This window comes from Numida meleagris, chromosome 11 (genome assembly GCF_002078875.1).
Source record: "Numida meleagris isolate 19003 breed g44 Domestic line chromosome 11, NumMel1.0, whole genome shotgun sequence".
NCBI classification, from domain to species: domain Eukaryota; kingdom Metazoa; phylum Chordata; class Aves; order Galliformes; family Numididae; genus Numida; species Numida meleagris.
Genome location: NC_034419.1, coordinates 12,488,447 through 12,513,149, shown reverse-complemented (window position 1 = coordinate 12,513,149; position 24,703 = coordinate 12,488,447). Strand labels below are relative to the sequence as shown.

Here is a 24,703-nt window from a genome sequence, read left to right as displayed (position 1 = left end):
AGATGATTGTTACTTATTATTTATCAATGTCTATTACTGATTTCTTTTTCCAAAAGTTCATTTTATATATTTCTTGTTAAATTTATGTAATTCTAGTCTCTTAATGAAAGTGTCATGGGATGCTAAGTTGTTCTGTGGAAGTATTTGTATTGTTTTGAAGATACAGCATTTTCTATCATTCAAGCTTTCAAATGCATTTAAAACAAAAAATAAAAAACTAGATTCCAGGTAGCTAACTTGATTTCCCATAAATCCATATTGACTTGCATAAATTGTGCTTTATTTGATCTTGTTCTTCTCATGTATTTTCTGCTATAAAACTAATGTAAAATGTGGTAGCTCCAGTAGTGTAGTATATGTACTGCTGAAAGGGCATCAGATGGTATATATAGCACATTGACCGGTGTCATCTCATGGTTAATTCTGACTACAGAAATCAGTTCTTGCACTGAATAAGGAGTTCAAACCAACTGGGCAAATAGACGATGAGTTAACAGACTAAATTAGAAGGGGATTATTAGTTGATGCCCTGCATTCATATGAGGAATTTGGAAGAGCTATATATACCAGATAAGAATTAAAGTTTCCAGTTTCCATGTCCTTTCATACTATTCTGTTGATATACTCACAATGAAAGCATAGGATGAATCTCAAATAGATATTCTTGAGTGGAATAAGTATACCCATTTATGATCCACTGTTTTCCTCTTCGAGTCTGGTGAACTTTACGATACAAAAATCAGTAAAATCTAAGTCAAATAATAGTCTCACATCCAGGGCAGCCGTACCACCAACTGCAGAGAGGCTATAAATTATCTCAAATAGTAAAATAAATTATGGGTAATTTACCTAGTTTAACTTCATGTAACTGAAATGGCACTAAATTACATCAGTAGAGACTAGATCTGCGATATTGATGGATAAATGGGATTTCTTAGATCGTGTCTGTTGATTCAGTGTGTTTGGAATTTTTCCTTCCTCTTAACAGGGCTTTGGATTACACCTTCAGAGAATGACACTGAAATGTAGAAGTTAACTTATAAACAGTGTTGATTCAGCAATACTTGCACTTAATACATCTAGTAATTGTTTGCAAATACATCCTGCACTTAGGCATACCTGGATATTTACATACTATTTATACAACAGTAATATTTTAAATGTCTTCACATGTAAACTGCTGCTGAGGTTTGATTGCTGATTTGAGATAATACTTCACTTGTGTTTGGAAAATAAATTCCTCAGGGGAAATCAATATTTGTCATGTCAGATTCCATACCTGTTGAGGGAAAGGGTTGCCTCTGGGGAAGAGCTGATCGTTCGTATGCTACTGTATTAGCAAGATCTATTTGCAGAGTGAAGGATGGCTCAGTCTGGATTCATCTATCATCCAACACTCTTCTGTCTTTTCCCTGAACACATGAGGGTGGGTAAATTCTGCATTCTGAACTTGAGAAAATAATGGTTGTAGCTTCTGGTGCCTTGGTTTGTTTTCTACATACCCAATAAATGTTTGAGTATTTGTGTGTTTATGTTCAGCAGGGTATGGGAATAGAAATATATGTAAGAAATAAGGGGGAGTGTAACTAGCTGGGGGGATGTGCTCTGCTGAGTTTCCTCCAACATGGAAACAACGATAATATCTCTGCAATTGAACTGCCTCTTTCCTGCTGTTGCTGAGTGGGTTTAGACGTGTATATATGTGCATCCACTGTTAATAAAAAAAAATGAAATACTAGTAACGTGCTCTGATTTTGCCTTCAGAACTCTCCCATAAATAATGTTCTCCAAATAATTCATATTTCTTCATTAAACAAATTTCATTATTTATTAAATAAAAAAATCTTTATTAAGTATACATATTTCTTCATTAAATAAGAGGCTGTTTTGCAAATTTTAGCCAGACTTTCTTTATGGACATGTAGAAAGTGGGAATAAAAATTTGCGGTTTCCAATAATATCCTCCCCATCCCACTGAAGAGAGCAGGCACAGGCACGTGATTTCCCTTGCTGTGCCTTTCTGAATGGGCTCCCCCCGAGTGCCGTTGTTGGGCTCTTTGGTCCTGTTTGTCCCTGTGCACAGAACTGCCAGAGGGGAAATGTGGCCACACAGCAGAAATAGTTGCTCCTTGCACTGGTTTTGAGTTTCAGATCACTTTTCAAGAGAAGGAATAGCTTCAGGGACTTCCTGTAAGATGATGCGACTCTTTCATCTTAGCTCTCAGATTCCAAATTGCTAATTCTGCAGAGTAACTTCTTTACCTGTAATGCAAAGATTCCGAAAGCATACTCCCTGCAAATGTCCAGGGCACAGGTGCAAACTGGGAAGCTACATTTAGGGTTGTAGTATCCTGTGCTCTACATTCTGCCGAGTTGCATGTAGAAGTGAGCATTCAGTGTAAACTATTCAAATGTTGGAATGTAGATTAGCCATTGCTATAGCAACCTGTATACTCTCTTCAGTTAAATCAATGAATTACAAAATCAGTCCTACATCTTAAAGGATATTAAAGAACTTAAAGAATGAAGCTTCAGGCTTTAAAGTTACCACACTGATCAATCACAGCTTGGAATTTATATGCTGAATGTAGAACAAAAATATTTTTCTGTATGTTGCTATTTAGTTGTTTCTGTTTAGTGAAATGCATTTAAAGAGTGTTTTATGTGCAAGCAAAAAACAACAACAAAACAAAATCTCCAAGTGTTTCTGTTGTGTTCAGGAAATGTTCGGTTTTGTGGAAGTGGGTTTCTGTACTTTAATGCTATGCCAGTAAGAGGCTGGAAAGTGAATTCATGTTATTTACTTGTGGAACAGATCAGAATGGAGCACACGGAGAGCACGTGGAGTTTCTAGAAGGGACAAGCTTCATTCAACTACTGTAATACAAAGTAAATGAGCATATATTAAAAAAATCATTTGTTGAGATTAATACTAAAGAACCTGGATTAACTCAGGCTAGGTTGTTAGTACAGTTGCTTCAGAGAGCACGAGAGCAAGATTTATATGTTAAAATCTACAGAGCGAGCTGCTCCATTAGGCTCATGGCCATCGTCCCTCTGCTCAGCTCTGGTGAGGCCGTGCATTGAGTGCTGTGTTCAGTGTTGACCCCTCACTCCTAGCAAGACATTGAGACACTGCAATGTGGCCAAAGAAGGGCAAAGAACCTGTGAAGGGTCTAGAAGTGGGGCTGGGGGGGGGGTTTTTTTTTTTTTTTTTTTTAATTTGGCCATGTTGTCATCTTAGTTTTCCTAATAATTGATGAAATTCTTTATTTGGTACCATTTTGGCTTTGCAAAAAGCAGAATTCCTGAGAGGCAGCTGCAGTTGTGGAGGAACTTTTCGAGTTCCTACAGATCGTAACCTTGAAATATATTGTTTGGTTTAATATAACAAATTTGAGATGTCAATAATTCTGTAGTGCTTTTTTTAATGCAGTGTTCATATGCTTGTGTTTTGTTGCTGGTTGCTTAAATTTGTTTCTTAGCAATTAAGTACCTTTTCAGCAGAGAGGGAAAATGAGAAATCTTTCTGTGGATTTTTTTTTTTCCATCCCTCCCCCCCACCCCCAAAAGCTCATCAAGTGAGAAATGCATGTGCGTTATATTAATTTTGTGATTAAGTTGTAGGTTTTACAGTTTGTTTGCTAGAAAATGTGAAATCATTTAAAAGACTTCTGGATGAATTTCTAGCTGCTAGAGCTTAGGTTTCTTAGCTACATTTTCCCCGTTTTTCCATGAATAGATATTGTGTGACCCTGTACTTCAGTATATACTAACAGACTTTAAATGAATCTTTTCTAAATTAGTGAAAGAAAATTAGAAAATTTCCAGGGAAATCCCTTGCTAGATAGCACATCTGTCAGTGCATTTCAAGCTGGAGTAGTTTTCATCAGCTTCTATCAGCAGTTTTGTTTAAAACTCAAATAAATTGTTTGCTAAAGGCAAATACAATTATTTTAGAGCGTATCTCAAACTTTGGTCAAGTACCAAATATTTCACTGCTACAACAGTAATGTCCCAAACTTACATCAACAATGAACTAGTTAAATAAAAGAAAAACAGCAGAAGTATCTGAAATGATGCACAATAGTGTGAAAATCTCTTGAGACATTCTGTAAGCAAAGTGAAACAGAAATGACTATACTTTCAAGTACTGATAATATACACAGATGTTTGTCTTCATTGCTCGCTGAAAATGTGCCATATCACTATGTAAATTTGAGTTTACTCCTAATTAAATATTTTAAAAATGTTATCTTTCTGTTGCCCTTTTGAGAAGATGAAATATTCTAGCTACAATGTCTTATGGTTTGATATTACTATAAACATTGTTTTATATGTGTAAAATCTGTTGACAAAGTGTCGTAAAACACTGTTGATTTGAACAAATAATGTCTTTCAAGTACTCTCTGAAGATAGATATCTTAGCTGGAGTATAATAGATTTCACTTACCTTGGTTCTGGAAGAGTCAAGACAATTGATAATTTTACACAGATTAATTAAATGAGAATATTATTTTCTTAGTTGTTTTCTTAATTTTTTGTTTTGTTAATTATGAAATAGTTGGGCAATTAGTCTCACATTCTCTTATCAAATGATCAGTAAGCAAGTGGTCACTTTTAAATGATGGAATATCCACAAATTGCATTGTAATTTGAAGTTTGTGATGCTGTCTGAGAGCTTGAGTATTCCTTGCGCTGAAACAGGTAGAATCTAGTTCTGGTCTTCTGTTGCTGGGCGTTATTCTTCATGCATTCAATGAGCAATTTGTATGTCATCTAAAAGAAATCAGGACTAGAAACTTGCCAGCTTCCTAGAGTTTACTGCCATGAGTCCAATGGTGGGACTGTTAATGTGGAACTCTTTTGGTAAGTTCCACCCCACTGTTGGCAGTGGCTGTTGCAGTGCTACCCAATGCCTTGAGAGCATGCACACATGGTCTGGAGAGGGAGGCAGTTGCTGCTGGAGAAGGGCTTGCATATACAGCTTCAAAATATGGCCATCACCCTGCTCCCATAAGGTGCAGAGGGGTTTTTTGGGGAGAGGAAGGTACTGGAGAGCATCCAGGGGCAATGGTATTTCTCCCTGGCTCCCATGCATGCTTCTGGTTTAATTTCTGGCTATTTCCACAGGAACAAGCAAAGAGAATGTGTCAGCTGTTGTTATTGTTGAAGCTAGAAATAGAATGCCTGTGATAAAAATTGAAAGAACGGTCCTCCAATACATTCTCCCCTTCCTAGTCTCTTTTGGTATTACACAGTAAGTGTTAAAAGAAGTAGCACTTGGACCATTTTGAGCAATTCCAGAGAGAAGGCTCAGTAGGAACCCTGCTGAATTTACCAAGCCTCAGCAAGCTCAGTATTTTATTTCTCTAATGGAAGGCTTTTTTTTAACTAGCCTTTGTTCATTACCAGTTGTGCATGGAAATCAGAGAGCTTTGCGATGAGATCATAATTCATTCTTTGTATATAAATGTTACGCATACAAACTGCGTGGAGAGAGTATGATTAATAATGCAAAAGTGAGCAGTCAGGAGAGGAGGATGTTAGCATTAAGGTTGGCATTGCAACCTAAATTCTGCTTCTCCTATGCATATGCATTATGAGAAAGTCTTTACCTGCATGAACACTTTGTACTTTTCCAGAAGACTTCTTCCTTACTCAGTGCACGGAATGGACAGTACTCAGTTAATGAGTGGCTGTTAACGATGTTGTTTTATCCTCACTGTTTGATGTGTGGCCTTGAGCATTATTTACAGCACATCATTCAGGCCCTGCTCAGACGTCAGAATTATTAATTTCCTCATAGGCTTTTCTATGCTGCTCATCACTACAGTATCCAAGTGCTTCACAGGTTTTAAATTAAATTTATCTCCACAAAGCTCCAGAGAGGGAAGTGGTATTATCTCTGTTTTACAGATGGGAAACTGACAGAGATTAAGGTCAGAAAAATTCACCAAATTTGGATGCACATTTTAAGACTTAAGTTTGGATTTATGGTGCACTTCAAATTGCGTAGTACTGACTGTGTTCAGAAAACAGCGCTCACCACTTCAGCTTCAGGTTTATTTTCCTCACTTCTAGAAATCTACCCCAGCATCTTTAGTGCATAAACAGGAAATTGCCACGGCCTTGTTGATTGTTAATGGGAAGTGTGTATGTTGTAATGTGTGTAGCATCACAGAGTAACTCTGAGCTTTCTCTGAAAGAGGCAAAACTTCAGAGTCACCTGCAGAGCAGGAGAGGTAGTGGCTCCTGGGGGAAGCCCTACCATAGGATTTCCTTATTGGACCATTTCTTAATGCTTGCACATGAGTTGGGATTTCACAAGCCATCTGAATTCTCATACTTTTTGCTTGGTTTTTGCACTGTACAAAGATTGGGAATATTGAAATCTGTGATCCAGATAATTTGGTGAATAAATACTAATTGAGAAACCATATTGCCCAAAATTTCCCTGCTGTTTTTTCTATTGTATATTTTAAGGGGGTCCTTCCAAATTTACTTTCATTTATTTTCATAGTATATTTGGATTTTTTTCCTCTCTGAAGGCATTTTACATCCCAAAATATTCAAGAGTGGATCTAGCAAAATGACATTCCTTTCTTTAGGAAAAATTTAGTTGGTAGTTTGTATGTGTTGTGTCCACATTTCAGATAGAAAACACATTTACATGGTTCAGTAAGTGGTTTTGCCTGTATTTTCTCTGTTGGCAGTTTACTTTACACCTGCTCTTGTTTTAGGCTCGCTGGCTGCAAAAAAGTAGGAGAGATCATTGAAGACAAGATTGTAGTCCGTTATAGTCTCTCAATACCAGTAGTATGGATTTTAGCCAAGGCTAAATATTAGTGATCTGGGAGCTAACTCCAGAGGATTTGAATTTGATTAGATTGACCAAGGAAAAAAAGATTTTCCTTTATCCTTTTCTGCCAATTTGTGCTCTGTAAAGACTCTGCTTTATTTTCCCATTCGTAATATGAGTATATGTATGTACTTTTCCAAAGTTCTTTGAAATCTTTGGCTTATCAGAGAAGTTAAATGTTTGTTGCCCATCAGATCAGTGGATATGTATGTTGCAGTTACCAAACTAGTTAGAGAAGCTGCTTCTTTAAGTGCTTTTTTTTAATGTTAGCCTACATGTCACTTGTTATTAGACTACGTTCACCTTGTGTCAAGTGCATAGATTTTGTGAAACTGGAAGGCTACTATGTGTAGAAAGTTGGGATGTTTTGTCCTGATTGGGAAACGCACTTGGATAAGCTGAACAATTTCTTACAACAAGAGAAAATGAATTTTTCGGTAGGTTCAGTCAGAGTCTCATGCTTAAGTCTGTAACCACTTCTTGCTGTTGGGAAAAAATGTTAGTGAGAACTTGGCTTTGCTGAATACAGTTACCTACTGGGTAGCTTGTGTAGTACGTACGGATCATGGAAATGGTCTTTTAAATAATAAAGGCAATGCAAATTAAATCCATTATTTAAGACGTGCGATGGTAGTCTAAATCCTTCATTAGAAATAACCGATTGATACCCACTTTCTGTAAAATATTTGATCTTGATACTTGAGCAGTCAGGGCTGTAGTGGAGAGCTGTGGAAATGAGCTAGCGGTCTGCTTTATGAGTTATCTGTCCAGAAGAAACCAGTGCAGTCTGAGAAATTCACAAATAAATCAGAGCTTCAGCTTTGACAAATGTCAGCCAAGTTCTCAAACCTACAGAGGGACCTCTGGCACAGCTCTCTGCCGGTTTGCAGAGCTTCAGCCTAGACATTCATCCTGCAGATTGTAGATTAAGATTTAATCATGTCTATAGATTTCTAATTACTCATGAATATCTTATTAGAAAGCCTTGCTGGCAAGGAACTCCAAAGCACTTTCAGTAGATTATACAGAAATTTGTTCCAGAATTAGCTGCAGAACAGTCATCTGGCACCCAGTTCTTCTTTAAAATGTTGTCAAGTTTACTGACAAATGAGAACATAATACTGTCTCAGTTATTCCAGTTCATCGTGTGACCATAAATGTTTTGTGTTGCTTTTTTTCTTTAATCTTGAAAAGTTAAAAGGAGTAATGCTAAAACATTTTTGTTGATGTCTGTAGTGATCTGGAGTTGGAAAGGAAGCCAGAAATGCAGCAAAAACGCACAAAATTATTTGCTTGGTTTATAACTTCATTATGTGACTCATACAATTCTGTACAGAGAAACTAGGCCCGGGAATAATCACTGAGAATGCCTAAAAGGAAACGAATTCAGGAACTTTAGGGTACTTACAAGCAGATTAAATTGCATGCTTTTCAGGATATTTGGTAACCATAAGTAAAAAGCAAGCTGGAGAATGTTGTGCATACACCGTTACAGTTCTAATTAGTAAATGCTATGACATAATCATGACATAAGACCATTAATATCATATACTTGTAGAAATCATGTGCTCTTAAAACTTTTCTTATGTTTAAAGGAACATTTTAAGCATTCCTCAGCCTTTACAAAAAATGCAGACCAGCATACTGAAAATGCACATTTAGGCTCTTGACTTTCCTCTCTGATTTTGACTTACCTGTATTTATGCTACACAGTGTTACAGAGGAGGAAATACCTTCCTACATCCATAATTTTGAAATTTGATTTTACGAATATTGACAAGACTACCCTTGGCTTCTCTTTCCAAAGAGGAAAATGCTGTGTCCTGATTATACATCCTGATTCTCAAACTCGTCTGCTGAAGCTAGAAACCTAAATGATACATTTTAGTGGATAATTTATGAAGGTCTCACATCCACTGTGGAAAAAAAGAACAAACCTCATAAGAAAGTAATTTCAGGGGGACATATTGAAATATGAAATATTTTGGGAGATGCATGTGACAGCAATTGCTATTTCAGTAGGTAGTGCAATTTTTATCATCTTGCTCTAGATAAGGCTTACTGTTGTATGAAGGGGTTGCACAGCTCCTCTCCTATTTCTCCATTCTCCTTTATTCCAGTTTGAGAGCCTAAGTTTCATTGTTGCAGTATCAGGAAACCATACTATGACCTATAGTTGCTTATGGATAGATAATCTGTAGTTACTTATGTACACAAGAAGCATGAGTTGTGGAAAATCAGGGAAAACACTCAGAGAGGGAAAGTAAAACCTAGAGAAGTGTACTGCCTCTTTCTCAGACTAATTCCTTAACCCACAACCACTGTACTTCACAGCAGTTCACTAAAACGTGCAGTCTGTGTTTTTGAAAGATTTGCAAGCTGTTTCCTGTGTTTACGGCAATTTCCTCTATTCTCTTTCTACTGTTGTTTGCATGCAGTTTGCAGTCCTACTGGTTTAAATGAAGCAGAAATAGTAAGGAAGCCATGCACATTTGCATTTTGCCTGTGAATGTTGTATAAACCTTTAAAAAAGAATTCAACAGTTCATCTTTTAATTGTGTAGTGTATAATTAGTTATGCGTGCATACCATGGTAATTGTTATAGAATTAGACTGTACAAATAGAACAGTCTATTTTTCTGTGGCACATCCTTGATCCTGCTTATTGAGGTGGGAGCACCTTTATCCTCCCAGCTGTTACACATAATGTTTGGCAGCAGGCAATGTGCACCTCTGGGCTGGCTACTCATCACCTGCAGAAGCCTGAATTAAGCACAGCACTGCTGTCACTCACTTGACTGGGATGCTGTAAGGGCCAAGGAGGAGAACTTATTCTAGTGGGGGTAACAAAGAGAGTTACGGCAAAGATGGAGACATAAATCCTTTGAAACAAGACTTCATTAATTCCAGTATCCATGGAATAACCTGGTTTAAATGGCTTTACTTTGGAGTGCATATGCATATGTAAGGTGGTAAAGTGAAAGGTAATGGGATGTCTTAAAGATTCCAACATCTAGCATTAAACATAAATGCACCGTACATAAATGTAAAGAGCCCATTATCTACTTTTAGCTACGTATAAATATAAATCTGACAATACATTTTCATTAAATGACTCTTCATCTGTATTCCCGAGGAAGTGTTAAATAAAGTACAGTGCCTGCCTTTTCCTCTAAATGTTTGTATGGTGTTTATTAATTCAATAAGGTAAAAAGTTTGTGGAGACCCTTGGACATTGCAGGAATTGCTCTGCTCTGTTTATGATGCTGTTAGTGTTACTGGGACTGTGCTGAGCTCAAGGCTGGGTGCTGCTTGGTCAGTAGGCCTTGTGTGGACAAGTTCTTGGGTCTCCTGGTGTAATCCAAAAGCTACAAACAGGCACTTGGAGATGAGGAAGAGGAAGGGGCAGTTCTTACAGCGGTCATGGTCGCGCCCCAAAAAAATCTGCTCTAGCAATACCAGAGCTTGCAAGTGCAAGACTATGAGGCCAACAGCATGAGAGCAGAATGGAAAAACGCAGCCCCAGAAGGACTTGGAAATAGTGCTGCTACAGCTTGGGTGAAAGGGAACAGAGCTGTGAGTGGAAGGCATGCTATGGGATTGCAAATGGATGGCCCTTAGCATCATATATTTTACGGTGTTTGGTAGTATGCAACAGACCACAGTCTATTTTCATTCTACGTGTAGATAATTTAGCTTGATTGACCATGCTGAGAAAATGGCAATGTATTTAAATAGCAATAATTTCGATGTTTTCTTCGCTGCTAGATTAAGCAGGTGAAGCCACGTGTAGTGGATTCAAGTCCATCATAATCTGTGTATGACATGAGAAATCAGTCCTTGTCAGCACCAGGACTGGCTACATGCATCACCTTTAATGGGTTTTCTGTTTGGTAGCTTCTGTGGGTGGTGAAAATGGAAAATAAATATTCAAGCTTCTTCCTTCAATGCTATGTGTAGAGCTTTAAGTACCAACCTCACTGAGAGAAACTACGCTATGGCTGTCACACCTTTGCTAATTTTACAATAATTCTTGTTTTTTTTTAGAACAGAGATGCTATATTTTCGTTCAAAATACGTAGTTAAATCTTCTACAAGGATAGGAGTGGTGGATGCTGAGAGAGATATAGCCACTCCAGGGACAAAGGGATAGTACAAAAGCTGACCAATTTCAGAATAATATGCTTTCATTTCATTACTATTTTAAAGTACTCTTTGATCAAAATGGCAAACTCAGACTGCTTGGAACGAGAAAACTCATTGCTTGTGCTAAGTAATACTCTGAGTTGTGTGGATTTCATCCTCACAAAGAGGCAGCAAGGGGAGGGAATGATTTTACAAAACAGGAAAGCATTACGAGACAAGAGATAGCATGCAAGCCAGTTCTTCACTGTCTGTCATTCATTCAGTATAATGCAGAATTCAGGTGTATAAGTACAAACAGCCCATTCCACACCATCAAACTTTGGAAAAATACCAAATATGCCTTTAATTATGTAATTGTGGAAGATAAAGGGCAGTTTAGAAAATGCCTTAGAAATATCTGAAGTCAGCCATAAGCATTATTTACTAAAGAATTACTTTTTTTCCTTAAATAGTGTATGTGATGCAAGTTATCTTGTCTTGTAGATATTTTTATAAAGCTTTTTAAATATTTTGCCATTTTGCTGTGAATAGCAGCAAAATAGAATAGCAGAATGAGTGTCGAAATTAATGAAAAGATGACGTTAACACTGTAAAATGGCAAACTTTAAAATATACTCAAATTGTTTCTGAAATATTCATTTACATTAGAACAGAGCGATAATGGCATTGTAATTGGCTTTTTTTCAAAATACACACTTTAAGTTAGCAGCCCATTTTGCATTGTTTTGTGTTCTGTCCTTACCACCAAATTTGTCGTTCCATAGAAGGGTGTTCATGTGACTGCTCAGTGAAAGCCAGGTTCCCAGCAGGCAGTGATCTCAACACCTAGCTAAGGGCAAGTAACTGTGCGATAAAATAAAAGGGCATTATGGAGTACCACCACTGCCTCCACTGAGCATCCAGGTGGTCTGTAAAGGCAGGAAGACAGCCTGAAGAATTAATGCCATCACCCCTTATGGGCAGTAGAGTCATTTGATTCCATACGGGTCTTTGCTATGGAGCTGCCATATGAAAGGGATACACCTATCTTGTGTATGTCACTACAACAATTCTGCAGCCTCTGATTTCTAGCTCAGGTTTGAAGGGACATGGAGCAACCTGATCTAGTGGAAGGTGTCTCTGCCCATGGCAAAGGGGGTTGGCAGTAGATGGTCTTTAAAGGTTCCTTCTGGCTCAAACCATTCTATGATTTCAAAAGCACAAAACAAAACTCCCAACCCCTGAAACCATACGTACTTGGAGAATTGAAGCATATGTTTAGAAATATGTTAAATATAAGATAAAATATGTTAAATGCGTGAGTAGCTTTGAAAATATGTCAGTGAACCTCAACATTTTTCTTAATTTTAGCACTCTTATTTTTCTGGGTGTAACATAGAGTGCCAATATAAATCTGTGGTTTGCTTTGTTTTTGTTTTCTAGTAGAGATTATACAGATCTGCGATCTGCTGTGGCTGTAAAATTAGTCTACTTGCTATGTTAGCCTTTAGTACTATATTCCCACCTACAACTGCAAGAACACAGCTTGAAGGAAATTTAATTAGGAAAATGAGACAGATGAAATAGGCACTGTAACGTATATGCGCAATATGAAGAAGAGTAAATACACTTTTCATCTGAATAGTCAGAACAGAAACTATGTTAAACTGGGCTGAAATTTTCTTTTATCAGAAATGGATTTCTTTCATTTTCTAACATTACTACCTAATTGTCCTCCTTATTACTGGGATTAGAAAGGCTACTATCATTAAAGAAGAAACATCTTTTACCAATTATATTTAGATTTTGGTTCCACCTGGCAATGACCTCCTCATTATGTGAAGAATTGAATTCCTTGGAGGAGCAGACTTAGTGAGGTGATTGCAATCAGTGGGGAAACCCTGTGTTCGTGCTATTTGCATCTAATGACCTGCATGCCTACACCTGTTCTGCATCAATTTCTGCTTGTTTGCAGGTCATTCAAGCAGTGAGCAGGTAGGATTCAGATGACTGAGAACCTGCTCTGCTGGAAGCATTTTCCTGCCTCACTGCACTCTGGAATGTTCTCTCCTTCCTGCAATGTGCTGCTGCACAGCTGTGGATTTTTCCACTGCACCCATTACTCATTTCCCTAATTTTTAATATCTGTATTGATATCAACTAGAGATGATCGTACTCCACTGAAAAAAATACAAAGGATAACTAGGATTAGCCTACATATGTCTAATAGGTAATGAATAATTGTTTAATGAAAAATTCCCATAATCTCCTGATCTGAGAAAAAAGTGCTGAGAGGTCTGTGGTATTGCATAGCACAACCAATAGAACCAGCACGAGTTTGAAACACTTGCTGAATTTATTTAGTCTGGATCAAGAGAAAGACAGATACATTATTAAATAGTATTATAAAGTAAGCAAATATAAAAACATTTAATTTTTTTTTTTAAGGATGGCAGTGAGTTAAAGATGCATGTGGCAGGTATATTATAAATACATGGTATAGTTGATCTAAATTCTACAGTTAAATCCAGTGTATGGATCCTTTCAACATTTGGTGAAAAGGCATTTTTTATGGTTTCTGAAAGCACTGCAAATATTAATCAGGAAAAGAGCAGTAGCGACCCAAACTATTTGCCTAATAGTGCTGCATATGTTTATTTTGGCATATGTGTTGGATATATTCATGCAGGATGTTAGCTTAACTTGATAAAATCTTAAGAGCTATGTCTCTTTATCGTATAATGTATAAATATTCTGACATGTCTTAACCAGAATAAGAAGCACTTCACAGTGAAATTGCTGATGGGCTACTTTAAGAGAAAAGAGGAAGACTGGTTGCAGATCCTAGTAGTTGCTTTTTTCAGTCATCAGCTCAAGATATCAGGTGTTTGCTCTGGTAAGGGATTCTTCTGCCATCTAAAGAGACTTGACTTTGTATCTTGTCAAGTTCCAGGTTTAATATAGTTTTATTTTGTGATGTAATGCCTGACAAGAGCAACTCCTAACTTATATTTAATTTAGTTAAGTTCTTTTACGGAATCAGTTGAAAAAGCCAGAACTTACTTCCAAATGACAAGCATATTTCACTTTTTAAATTCACTTTCACAGTGTGTGCCCTTACAGGTTACTTTATGTACGTGTACCTTTAGCTGGAGCAGACACAAGTGGGACACTAAATAAGAATAAATCTTTTAGATTAAGAACCATGAAAATGGATTCCCTACCAAGGAACTGAAACATGTCCTGAGCTTTGGGTCTTAGTAAGTACAATAGGCTTGCAAGAAAGGAACAGCAGCAAAAGACCCCATTTGACTCTAATAGTGTCTTTCCCAACTAAAGAAATGTATAAAACTGAATTTTCTGGTTAGTCACTTGGTTCAAGCAAGGTAATGTTATTGTAATGCTTTTGATGTGTCTGCAGTATTGTGTCACATAAAATTCTACATTACTTCATATTTTAACCTGCAGCATCTTGGATATTTCTGATTGAATTAAATACTTTAAATACTCCAGGGCTTAAGGACCTAAAATAGATGCTGTTGAGGTTGCGCCTTAACTGTTTAAGAAGGATTTCCATTCTTGCCAAGAGGAGAGAAAATTTCATTGAATGATAGTGGGAGTCTTTGGCCTTCTGTGTAAGAGAAAATATTGCACCCAGCTATTGATCTTCACGTTTCACTTATTCAAACTGGAAAGCCTGAACAGAATATGACTAATATGTTTTCCTTAGTCACTGATATTTCTTCAGTTGAGATATTTAGTGGAAACGTTGCTTTAGAAGATACAGTTTCTGTATTTTCTAAGTTCTTGTGTGCATTGGCTCATGTTGTGAAAAAAAGGGCATGTGAAATATCATTTGTGCTTTTCAAAGCACATATGAGTCAAAACATATTTAATACAGAACAAATGGCAATGGGAGGAAGAAGTTGCACTCTGTCCAGAACTTTGTAGCCCCACCAAGATGATGAGAAAAGGGTTTAAGGATTCAATGTAAAAATTTTGCTTTGGAAAGAAGTCATACCACCCCTTAAGATGTGTGGTACTTTCAGAAAAATGGGTCAGACTTTCTGAAGACCTGGCACCTTAATAAGCATAGGAGACACTTTCTTTCAGAAGCAACCCAGACAGTCTGGCTGTCTGATTCCTGTTGTCCAGAAAAGCAAAGTTTGTGCCCCAGTCATCCTAACTGTTCTCTCTTTCAGACCCAAAGGATAACGTTTATCATGCTCCGGTTCGGCCAGCACTTCATCAAGCCCTCTGTGGTCTTCCTGAAGACCGAGCTCTCCTTTGCTCTCGTGAACCGCAAGCCAGTGGTCCCGGGCCGTATCCTTCTGAGCAGTGCCTTCACCATGGGCACCTGCGCTCCTGGGAGAAGCAGGGAAGCTCGGTGTGCTCCTCAGGCCAGGTAGGGTTCTGCGCGGATTTATTCTGAAGCCAGGCGGTGGAACCTAGCACGCTTGGTTGGTGATGCAGAACTGCCGAAAACAGTTGCTTAGCAACTGTGACCTTAGAGGTGAATTTCTATTGACCTTTTCACCACAGAAGATGTATAAACAGCCAGGTGCTACTAAAAGCATTTTAAAGTGTGTCTGAGGGGCTACTGTTTAAGTCCCATATTATGCTAAATAAAACATCCTGCTTCCCTTTCAGTAACATCACCTACTTTTAGCAGTGGTAACTTCTTTACGGAGAATTTTCAAGTTCATGTAACTAAGTGTATGCAATTTGTCAAATGGCAGCAGAATCCTGTGTGAAGGCTATTATTTTGGTGGGGAGGGAGGTGGGGACACAGATTGCTTTATTAATTTAGGTAGGAATGGATTAAATAAACCATCTGTGTAGCAAACACACATTTTCTGAGAAAAAATGAAGCCCTGTGTTGTAAGAAAAACTCTGTTAAGAACCTTCATGGGAAGTTCACTGTGCATGATGGTAAATGCCTCTCTTTAGTTTATTTTGTAGTGTTGCATATTATTTCATGGTCAAAACTGAGTAACTTGCACTCATTTCAGTGACTAGAGTTGAACTTTTCAGAAACGCTACATTTCCTCTGAGTTTTATGGTAACATTTTCATGGGAACTCAATTAGGCAATGGCTGAATGCAAGTTGAAAAAAAACGTCTGGTGTTCATTTAAAGCTTTCTTCTACTCCTGTGCTTTTGTGGGGTTTTTTCTTTCATAATTTAACGTCTGATTTACTGATTTTGATTTTTTCTTTAAATCTATGAATGTATTTTATTTTCTTCTGAGGTGTTGAATCTCCCTCTCCTCCCATCATTCCTGTCTGTTATAGTTCTTCAGCGTAGAACTTCTCTGTGCACCTGTTTTGAATGTTTCTGCTCATTTCAGAAGGCAGAGCATTTGGTTATAAATGTATGACAAAGTTGCACAGATTTCATAGAAATTTTAAATGTTACTATCTCACTAGCCAGTTTTAATGAATTAAATGAACTGTCCTTCTCAATTAAAAGTTTCTAAAGGATCTGATGTAAACAAAATTATTTACAAATTCGTCTTGTTTTTAGGGAACATATTTTCAAAGCTATCGAAAGACAGTATCGCATCAGTCACTGTGAGCCTGTAAATGCCAGCCCATTGGTTTGTGCACTGTCCAGGCCAGAGAGTAAACAAAATGTTTCCTGTACTGGAAGGGGAAGTTTATAAAAGAATAGTTAATGATTTTGTTAGTTAGTTAAGTGAACAACTGCATTTGTTGTTAAGCAAAGAAGAGATATTTCAGCTGGAAGAGACTTGTTTTAAAGTTTTGTGAAGTGTCAATTTAAGGAGCCTGTAAAACTTAATTATTACAAGCTTCTTTCCTTCTTAAATAATTAAAGATTATAAACTCTAGTTGCGTAGTTATTGCTGACTGTTTGGCAGATACATTTATTTGCTCAGGTTTAGCTTTGTTATCCCATAATGAGTATTGCAGCATATTTTATAGTGTCACATTGTTTTAATAGCTTGTGCGTTGTAATATATAATATAGTCTTTGTTTCTCCATTGAATAAATGTTCAGGTAATAAAGCCCTAACACTTTCCCCCTCATTACAGGGAAAAAAAAAAGTAATAGAAAAGATCTTGATGCACAGGCTGGAACATAGTATGTAAAATAGAGCAATTTGCAGTTGTAAGCTTTTAAAATGTCTGTGTAATGCAGCATTTGTCTCAAGACCTGGCAGTAACAAGTGTATTTTCTTTGTTTTATTGCAATAATTTTATCTGCCTTGTCTTTGGCATACTTGTGACATTCCTTTCTTTCTTTCTTTTTTTTTTTTTTCCAGTAGAAAATAAAATATTAATGCATGTGCATTAGAGAGACAAAGGAAATCAGTTTGAAGCCAGCTCACTCCAGGTGGTGGCTTTAATTAACTTGTAAGGTTGAAATTCCCTCTTGAAACAGAATGTAGGATTGGAGTGGTGTATTTGCTGTGGCAGTTTTAAAATACAGTTGTTGTGCTCTGAGAAATTTCAGAAAAATGGTCTTGTGGAGATCCGGGTTTTGTGATTTGAGCAATACCAAAGCATACTTGTTCAGTTAATACATTAAACATTTTGTTTTGTTTCTTTCTAGCTGTCAATCCTGTGAATTCAGCTTGACATTTGAAAATCAAACTCTGCTAATAGTAACCATGAGTAGAAGTAGGAAGAATAGAGTATTCCTGGTAAGGAAAGAGCTCCTGTTCCTAGAGAGAGCTGCCGTAACTGACTCAGGATTAGGTTTCTTTCTAATGGCTACACAGTAGTTAATGGGTTCACGAACCTCTTTGTCATAGGAACTCCTCAAGGGAAGATGTACTGATCATGGCAGATTGTTGAATGGGAAGTAACTGGTACCTTAATATTGAATATGGGCTGCAATCTCTGCTGTCGAAGATAAAATATGTTCATGCAATTGACAATTGCAGCAAACTCATTCAACTCTTTTGTCACAACCAGACGGAGAAGGAAAACTGCACATGGCCAGCATGCAGGGTTGGTGCCTATTCCATTCAGGGCATCCAGTCCCATTGCTGTCATCCAATGGAAAAACTCTTAAGGCTCAAGAGGTGGCTGTTCTCAGTCTCTATGAAGACATCAAATCAGTTAACTTTCACTACAAAATGAGGAATACATACCTGCTTTGTTCATCCCTATATTTCAAAGTGGAAGATGGGCCTTCCCTTCCCTTGTCTGTCTTATTTCAGAGTAGCCAGGCACGTTGTCCTGGCAGCTGTCTTGCTGGATGAGCTTTTGTTTCAGGGGGTGTTTTTTCCCTGTTTTGTACAGAAGTGCTGTGATATTGTTTCAGCAGTCCCTGTGGATTCTTATGGAGCCAAGAGTCTAGATGGGAATACTACATGCAGCATACATCTCAGCAGTTTGGAAGTGGGGAGGAGGTCAGCTGCCTGTTGTACATATCCCAGCAAGCTTACACAGCTACCAATACCATTTTCTATGGAAATGCTCTTTGAAGAGGGATTGTGAAAAGCCATCTGTGGCTGTCTTGAACAACTTTTAGATGTATTAGAGAAGATAGCTTTCAGTAGCTGGAATAGTGCAGGGATGTGTCTGTAGTCAGCACATTCTGTCCTTCCTTCACTCAGAATGCACAAGTCAAGAAGTGGTTCAGCTCATGCACCTGGCAAGAAATATTTCTCCCTGCCTTCTCAGTTTATTTCATTCATAGCATTGCTGTTTCCATAGCTCAGAGCAAACCTTTAGTGTCTTCGTTAAGGAAATCTATCTGTTCTTTGACACAAACTTTGTGTGGCTACAAATACTTTGTGAATGACTTACCATTTTACAGATCTTTTCCTAGCCATACACCATGGTTTCACATGGTTTTACTCACATTTTCTGTAAAAGTGAACTGTGTTTTTTGTCACTTTCTCACTGCGTTGTGCAGGGTACGTGCTTTCATTTTGTGTTAAACATGAAAAATGATTTTGAGCATTAGCAGAATCCACTCTGGGGCTAGGACTTCTATTGTAAATAAAACTATTCATTTGTTATGTCCCACTTTTTTTCAGCAGACAAGATATTGATCTTTGGATTTCTGTTCAGGATGCCGTAAGGAGAACTAGCACAACAGGAACACAGCAACATTTGTAAATTGATTGAATGTGAAATGTAATGACAGAGACAAACATCAGATCTATGGCAATACTATATTATACAAAGCATTTTTCAACAGTTTATTGAATTGGCTATTAAAAAAAACCATGCTTTCCATCTGGGAACAATGAGAATAGGGGTTATCTGGACCAAGCAATTTTATAGCAATTCATAGTGGACATGCACATGTGTATGCATGTAATAAGCACTTTACAATTATTTTTCATCTGGCATTGATTCTGAAAAAGGTTTTCCATTTGAAGGAAAAGATACTGTTTAACTGTAATGTACTAAGTGCTTCTGGACTGTTTAGTATTACGTTTTTCCGTTGGGATCTGCTGTCTTCTTCCAGAAAGTATTCTGATTATAGGGATTATAAGAACTAAAGCATATATAAAAATCTACTAGACAAAGTTGGTTGTCATTTTTGTTGCTGAGGCAGCGTGCTGTGCTGTGAATTACTGTGGCTTGTTCCTTTTTTAATGACTAGAGAAAACATTAGTTGAACCAGATGCTCCTTCAAAGATCTGATAACGCCCAAAGCTGCAGTGTAATTGTTCTGGATCTGATTCATGCGTGGGATGGGATCTAGGGTCATCCAGTGAAGGATAGCATCTGGTTTGCTGTACAGTTTATATGTCTATAAGCTTCTGTCATATGTTATCAGAAGTGCTGTATTACTTGAGATTGACATATTCTGTACTGTGACAACGTAATTGATGCTTTTATTAACATTTGCAGTTAAAAAATCCTGTTAATCAGCATTGTGTGATAACATATTAAAATTAATTTTTAATTTAGTTACAGTTCTGATAGATTTTTCCTTTGAAGATAGCTCACTGGTTCTAGGCATACAGGTTCTCTCACAAGTTTGGTTGAAAACCATGTTGTTTCGGTTGACAACCACCGTGTTTAGGATGTGTACAGAGTTTTAATTCCTCCTGAAGTTAGAGTTGCTGTTAACCGTGATTTAGCTGGCTTGTATATAACACATATATCACATCTGTATTTATGCTATATAATTATGATTTTTATGTTTTTTAGCCCAAGGAAGTGTTAATATTTGCTATGAAACTAAGCTTCAGCAAATAAAAACCAGTTATTGCAGAATATAAATATTTGCATTTGCATATTGCAATAATGTATCCTGCACCATTACAACTACACATTAAACATATCCAGCCCTGTGGGAAAGTACTCTTTTAGTGCTGGTTACAGAAGCTACCTATGCATTACTGTTATTAGCTCGCATTAGTGCAATGCTAAAGAGCAGTTTTGAATCAGTACCACAGTGCATCAGTTCCCTTTCAAGCAAAGAGCTAAAAATAACTTCTTGCTCTGTGAAGGCTTTGTAATCTAAGTGGGCCGTTAGAGATAGTGTGGACTCAGAATCATAGAACGGCTTGTGTTGGAAGAGACATCAAAAACCACCTAGATCCCACCTCCCTGCAGTAGGCTGGGCTGCCAGTGACTGAAGCACATTGAGAAAGAAAGTGCTGCTTGTTACAGTGAGGAGTTGTCTTAGTTTCAGCTGGGACTGAAGCTCTGTTTTCTTCAGAGTATCTGGTATGATGCTAAGTTGTGGTTCTACGAGAAAAACAATGTTGATAACACACTGATGTTTGTAGTTGCTGCTGAGCAGTATTGTACGGAGCCAAGGCCCAAGGAGCTGGGAGGGAACTGAATTAGGACAGCTGGCTTAAACCAGCCAACGGGATATTCCGTACCTGTAACATCAAGCAGAAGGAGTTTTGAAGAAGGCAGGATTTCGTCTCAAAACTCACTGAGATGAACGCACTGTTCCACTGTTCAGGGGCTAGCTGAGTGTCATTCAGGGGGTGGTGAGCAATTGCTTGTACATCACTTGTTATATACATTTATGTATGTATATATACATTTGTCATAATTATTATCCTTTTCTCTATCTGACTAAATAGTTTTATCTCAACCCATGAATTCTACTTTGTTTTTCTCAATTCTATCCCCCATCCCCCTGGGAAAGGGGGAGCGTGTGAACGACCATGTGGTGCTCAGCCACCTGGTGGGTTAAACTGCAACGGGAGAGAACTGGAATTACTTGAATTTCTCAATTTTTCTAGGTACTCTGGAAGAAGACATTAGTTGGAAGAGGGGTGCAGTAGCTTTGCTGGCCTAGAAAATACGTTCTGAGTGAGAAGAATAGATATAAGTAATGGATCTTGTGTGAAAATGTGGGGGAAATAGTATGTTTCTTTAGCAGGAATGCAAAAGAGATTCAGTCTTTCTGTGCTGTCAGTTATTTGACAATTTCTTTTTGAGATCCCAAGATGAAGCTGTCCTGCATCAGTAGAAAATACCTCAGGTTTGGGTTTGTTTCTTAGATCCCAAGCAAAACTGTTCAGTGACTCTTCTTTATGTGAGCAATCTTGATTCCTTATCAGATGAGAATAAGAAAAACAAGTCTTGTGCTTACTGGTTTTTAGCTAAATTGAGCTATCTTGTACAAAGGGCAAGTGGGATTGTACTCCTGGCAGTAGCAAGCCAGTAGGTCAGCTTGGTTGTATTCGCAACCTACCCTCTGGGAAAAAATATTCTGCTCAAACAGTTCGAAGAGTGACTGCTCAGCTCTGTGTATGCAAGCCACTTGAATTTAGTGGTGATAGAGAGACCAGTTAATTATGTCAGGGCTGGAGTCGTTTTGTTTGCAGTCTACAAACAAAGGGATAGTGTTTGACTCACATTAGGAAATGCTGTTTCAGAAGATAATAGAGTCAGGATTTTGTGTGCAAAAGCTCGTCTCATTGTCTGTCTGCCTGTCTCTCTCTTTGTGTTCTTGTTTATTTTCCAACTGTATCATTTGGTCTAATAAAAATAATTTCTCTCCTTTCAAATTTTGCCTCACTTGAAAAGTGCTCACTGTTGAAGGAGACATACTTCGTGATAAGGATTTACCCTATTCTGTTTGTGTGGTTATGTTTACACCATGTAGTGGTGTTGATGAAATGCTCTGTGCCACAATTTCAGAAAGAAAAAAGAACCAAAACTAATGAAATTAAATGTATTTTTTGCTAATTTGTGAATGGAGTAATTGACTAACTAGATTACTCATTCACATGCATTTAGCAGGAGAGTGATAAGAATTTCTCAGGATGTAGCAATAAAATAAGGCCACATCTGGGAGAGACAGTAGCTCCCAGGGTAGGACCTGGTGCATGGTATAAAGTCCATCTTACCAAATGCCGTAGAGGGATGAACAGTTTCTTATTAAGGATGCGTTCAACTGACTTTAAAGCCTCATTCATAAAGAGTAATCAAATCTCAGAAAAATGGACTCAGGAAAAAAATAAACTGTGTGTCGTAGTAGATCAGATTCTAGGCTACACTGCTAATGTATGCTGAAATACAGTTTGGATTAATCCCTTATTCACTTGTTAATTGTCATTGTTGTTTGGGACTTATAAATGACTTAACCCCAAACCCAATGCATTATGCATGAACTTCCTACGTGCAGTTCAGAGGCATGCAACATACAGTTTTGAAGGTGTGTTACTAATGCATGCCCTCTAGAAGTGGCACTGTTTGTCCTTACATGCCCCAGGGACTTGCAGATGAATTTTTGAAGCTAGTCCATGAGTCCTCACCACTGTGGTACCTACTACACACACTTACACCATGCCCATAAAGCAAATGAACAGTGTGGAAAGCCTGTTCTTGTCATCATGAAAAAATATGGTACTCAAACATTTTAAATAAGTTGGCTGCTGATAACACAGTCACATTTCATAGCAGCTCCCTATTGTCTTCCCCATGTTGTGATTTTTATGTTTTACATTATAATTTTTAAGATCCAATTTTATATGAAGGCAGTGTATTTTTGAAGGTTAAAAGTATTGAATTCACTTTCCTATTTAAAAATATTTCACTGTTAGGTTAGTTGCAGTTTCCCATTTTCTTGTTTACTGTCATTAACAATTTGCGGAGCATCTTAGCATTTCCACATCAGCTTACAACTCTAGACATATTGTGAGATTCCTGTCATTGTGGTGGCAGAGATCATCTGCAAAAAAAAAAAATTTCCACTTGTATTTTAGTACAGCAAGAGACCAGGCTAAATCATAGAATCGCTGAGCGAGAAAAGCCTCCTCCTAAGGAGCTGTAAGAAGTTTAAAAGACAGAGAAGCAAAGCTATAAGGATGAAAGAAAAACTTAGAGGTAGCAAACTTTTGTCTGAAAAAATGGCAGGGAAACTGAGGTTGGATTCAGAACAGATAAAATGAATGTTTCCTTTGAGTTTTAACCCATAACTGGCATTCCTGTTATTGTAAAAGCTGTGAAGTTCTGTTCACAGATAATGAATACTTTTAGCCCAGCAGTTATTTTCTAGTCTAGTAGAGAGCAAATTTATAATTGGAGTGGTTATTGAACAAACCTGTAATTTTATACTTTTTGTCGCATCAGTAAACCCAAACAAATTCAACAGCCATAAACGGTCAATGGATAGCAAACACAAAAGAGTGTGCTGCCACTGTATTTGTGCCGCTACCTAAACTTAAGTCTAGTTAAAGAACTGAAGAAACCTAACTTAAAGAACCCTAAAGTCTGCTACTTAAAGAAACTTAAGTCCCTGCGTCAACTTGCTGGTATCCAGGTGCTTTACATTTGGGCACCTATTACCAGGGACTTAGAAAAAGAAAGGAAGAAGAATTTTTTATTTTTCTCATCACATATCTGGATTTAAATTTAGCTTTTTTTGAAATTATTTTCTGCCTAATGAAGGAGATGACAGTTACGACACTGTTCCTGTTACGGTTTGTGCACATCTTGAACATTAGTCCTCAACACAGCCATCAGAATGTGATATGCAGCACACACACAGTTAACAGTCTGGGTAAGGTACTGCATGGCTTGCTCTTATGGTGGAATATAATTAAAAAGATGATTGGAATACATGGTTATTCATAATAGATGTCACACAATTACCACAAGTAATGCAATACATGCAAAATCTCCATTTGTAATGAAAATAGATTTGCTGGAAGTCAATTGAAAATTTCATTTATTCCTTGTTATTTCTAGCATATTGGAATATTTTGTGCTATTCAGTATGATACAACACTCAATACTTTCCTCAAGTATGTATTTCTGAGAGCTATCTGACATGAATTTCCTGTTGCAACTACCAAAAGGACATCTTAGAGATATAATGTTAAACTGTCATATCTTCTCTGCTCTGAATCTAGAGGTTTTGCTGTGAAATATTTCTTCGTGGAACACGATTATAACATAAAGTAGATATTCCACCAGTAATTGTCTTTTATTTATATTTAAGTACCTCCAACAGAAAGGAAAGGAGAGAAAGTCATGCCACATACATGGAAGAGTAATCAGGAGTGTTCTCTAGACAGGCAGAAGTTAAGGAGTTCGCTGTGGTGTGTGATCCCAGTACTTTCTCCAGGGCAAAAAGTAACAATAAATATTGCCATAGCTTAATCTCTTCCAGCTATGTGGTGTAGATGTCAATCCTTGGAGGGTAAGTCCAACTTTTACTGTATCCTAATTTTCTCGGAGACAACTTACTTACCAGTTGGTGAAAGGAATATTTTGAGCACAGTTGCTTTACTCTGCAGGAGTACTAAATCAC

General features: G+C 37.5%; 1 protein-coding gene across 10 annotated transcripts in view; it reads left to right on the top strand.

Annotated features, from left to right (window-relative positions):
* Positions 1-24,703, top strand: part of FHIT (fragile histidine triad) — a 542,632-nt gene that overhangs the window by 121,475 nt on the left and 396,454 nt on the right. For 9 of the 10 annotated variants that reach the window (XR_002442349.1, XR_002442348.1, XR_002442347.1 and 6 more), the window contains one exon: positions 15,189-15,309. Coding sequence is in view for 1 of the 10 variants with exons in the window: in XM_021409041.1 (XP_021264716.1) it covers positions 15,189-15,309 (121 nt within the window). In the remaining 9 variants the exon portion in view is untranslated. Of the gene's footprint in view, positions 1-15,188; positions 15,392-24,703 lie in introns of all 10 variants that reach the window. The other variant, XR_002442357.1, reaches the window with a different exon arrangement.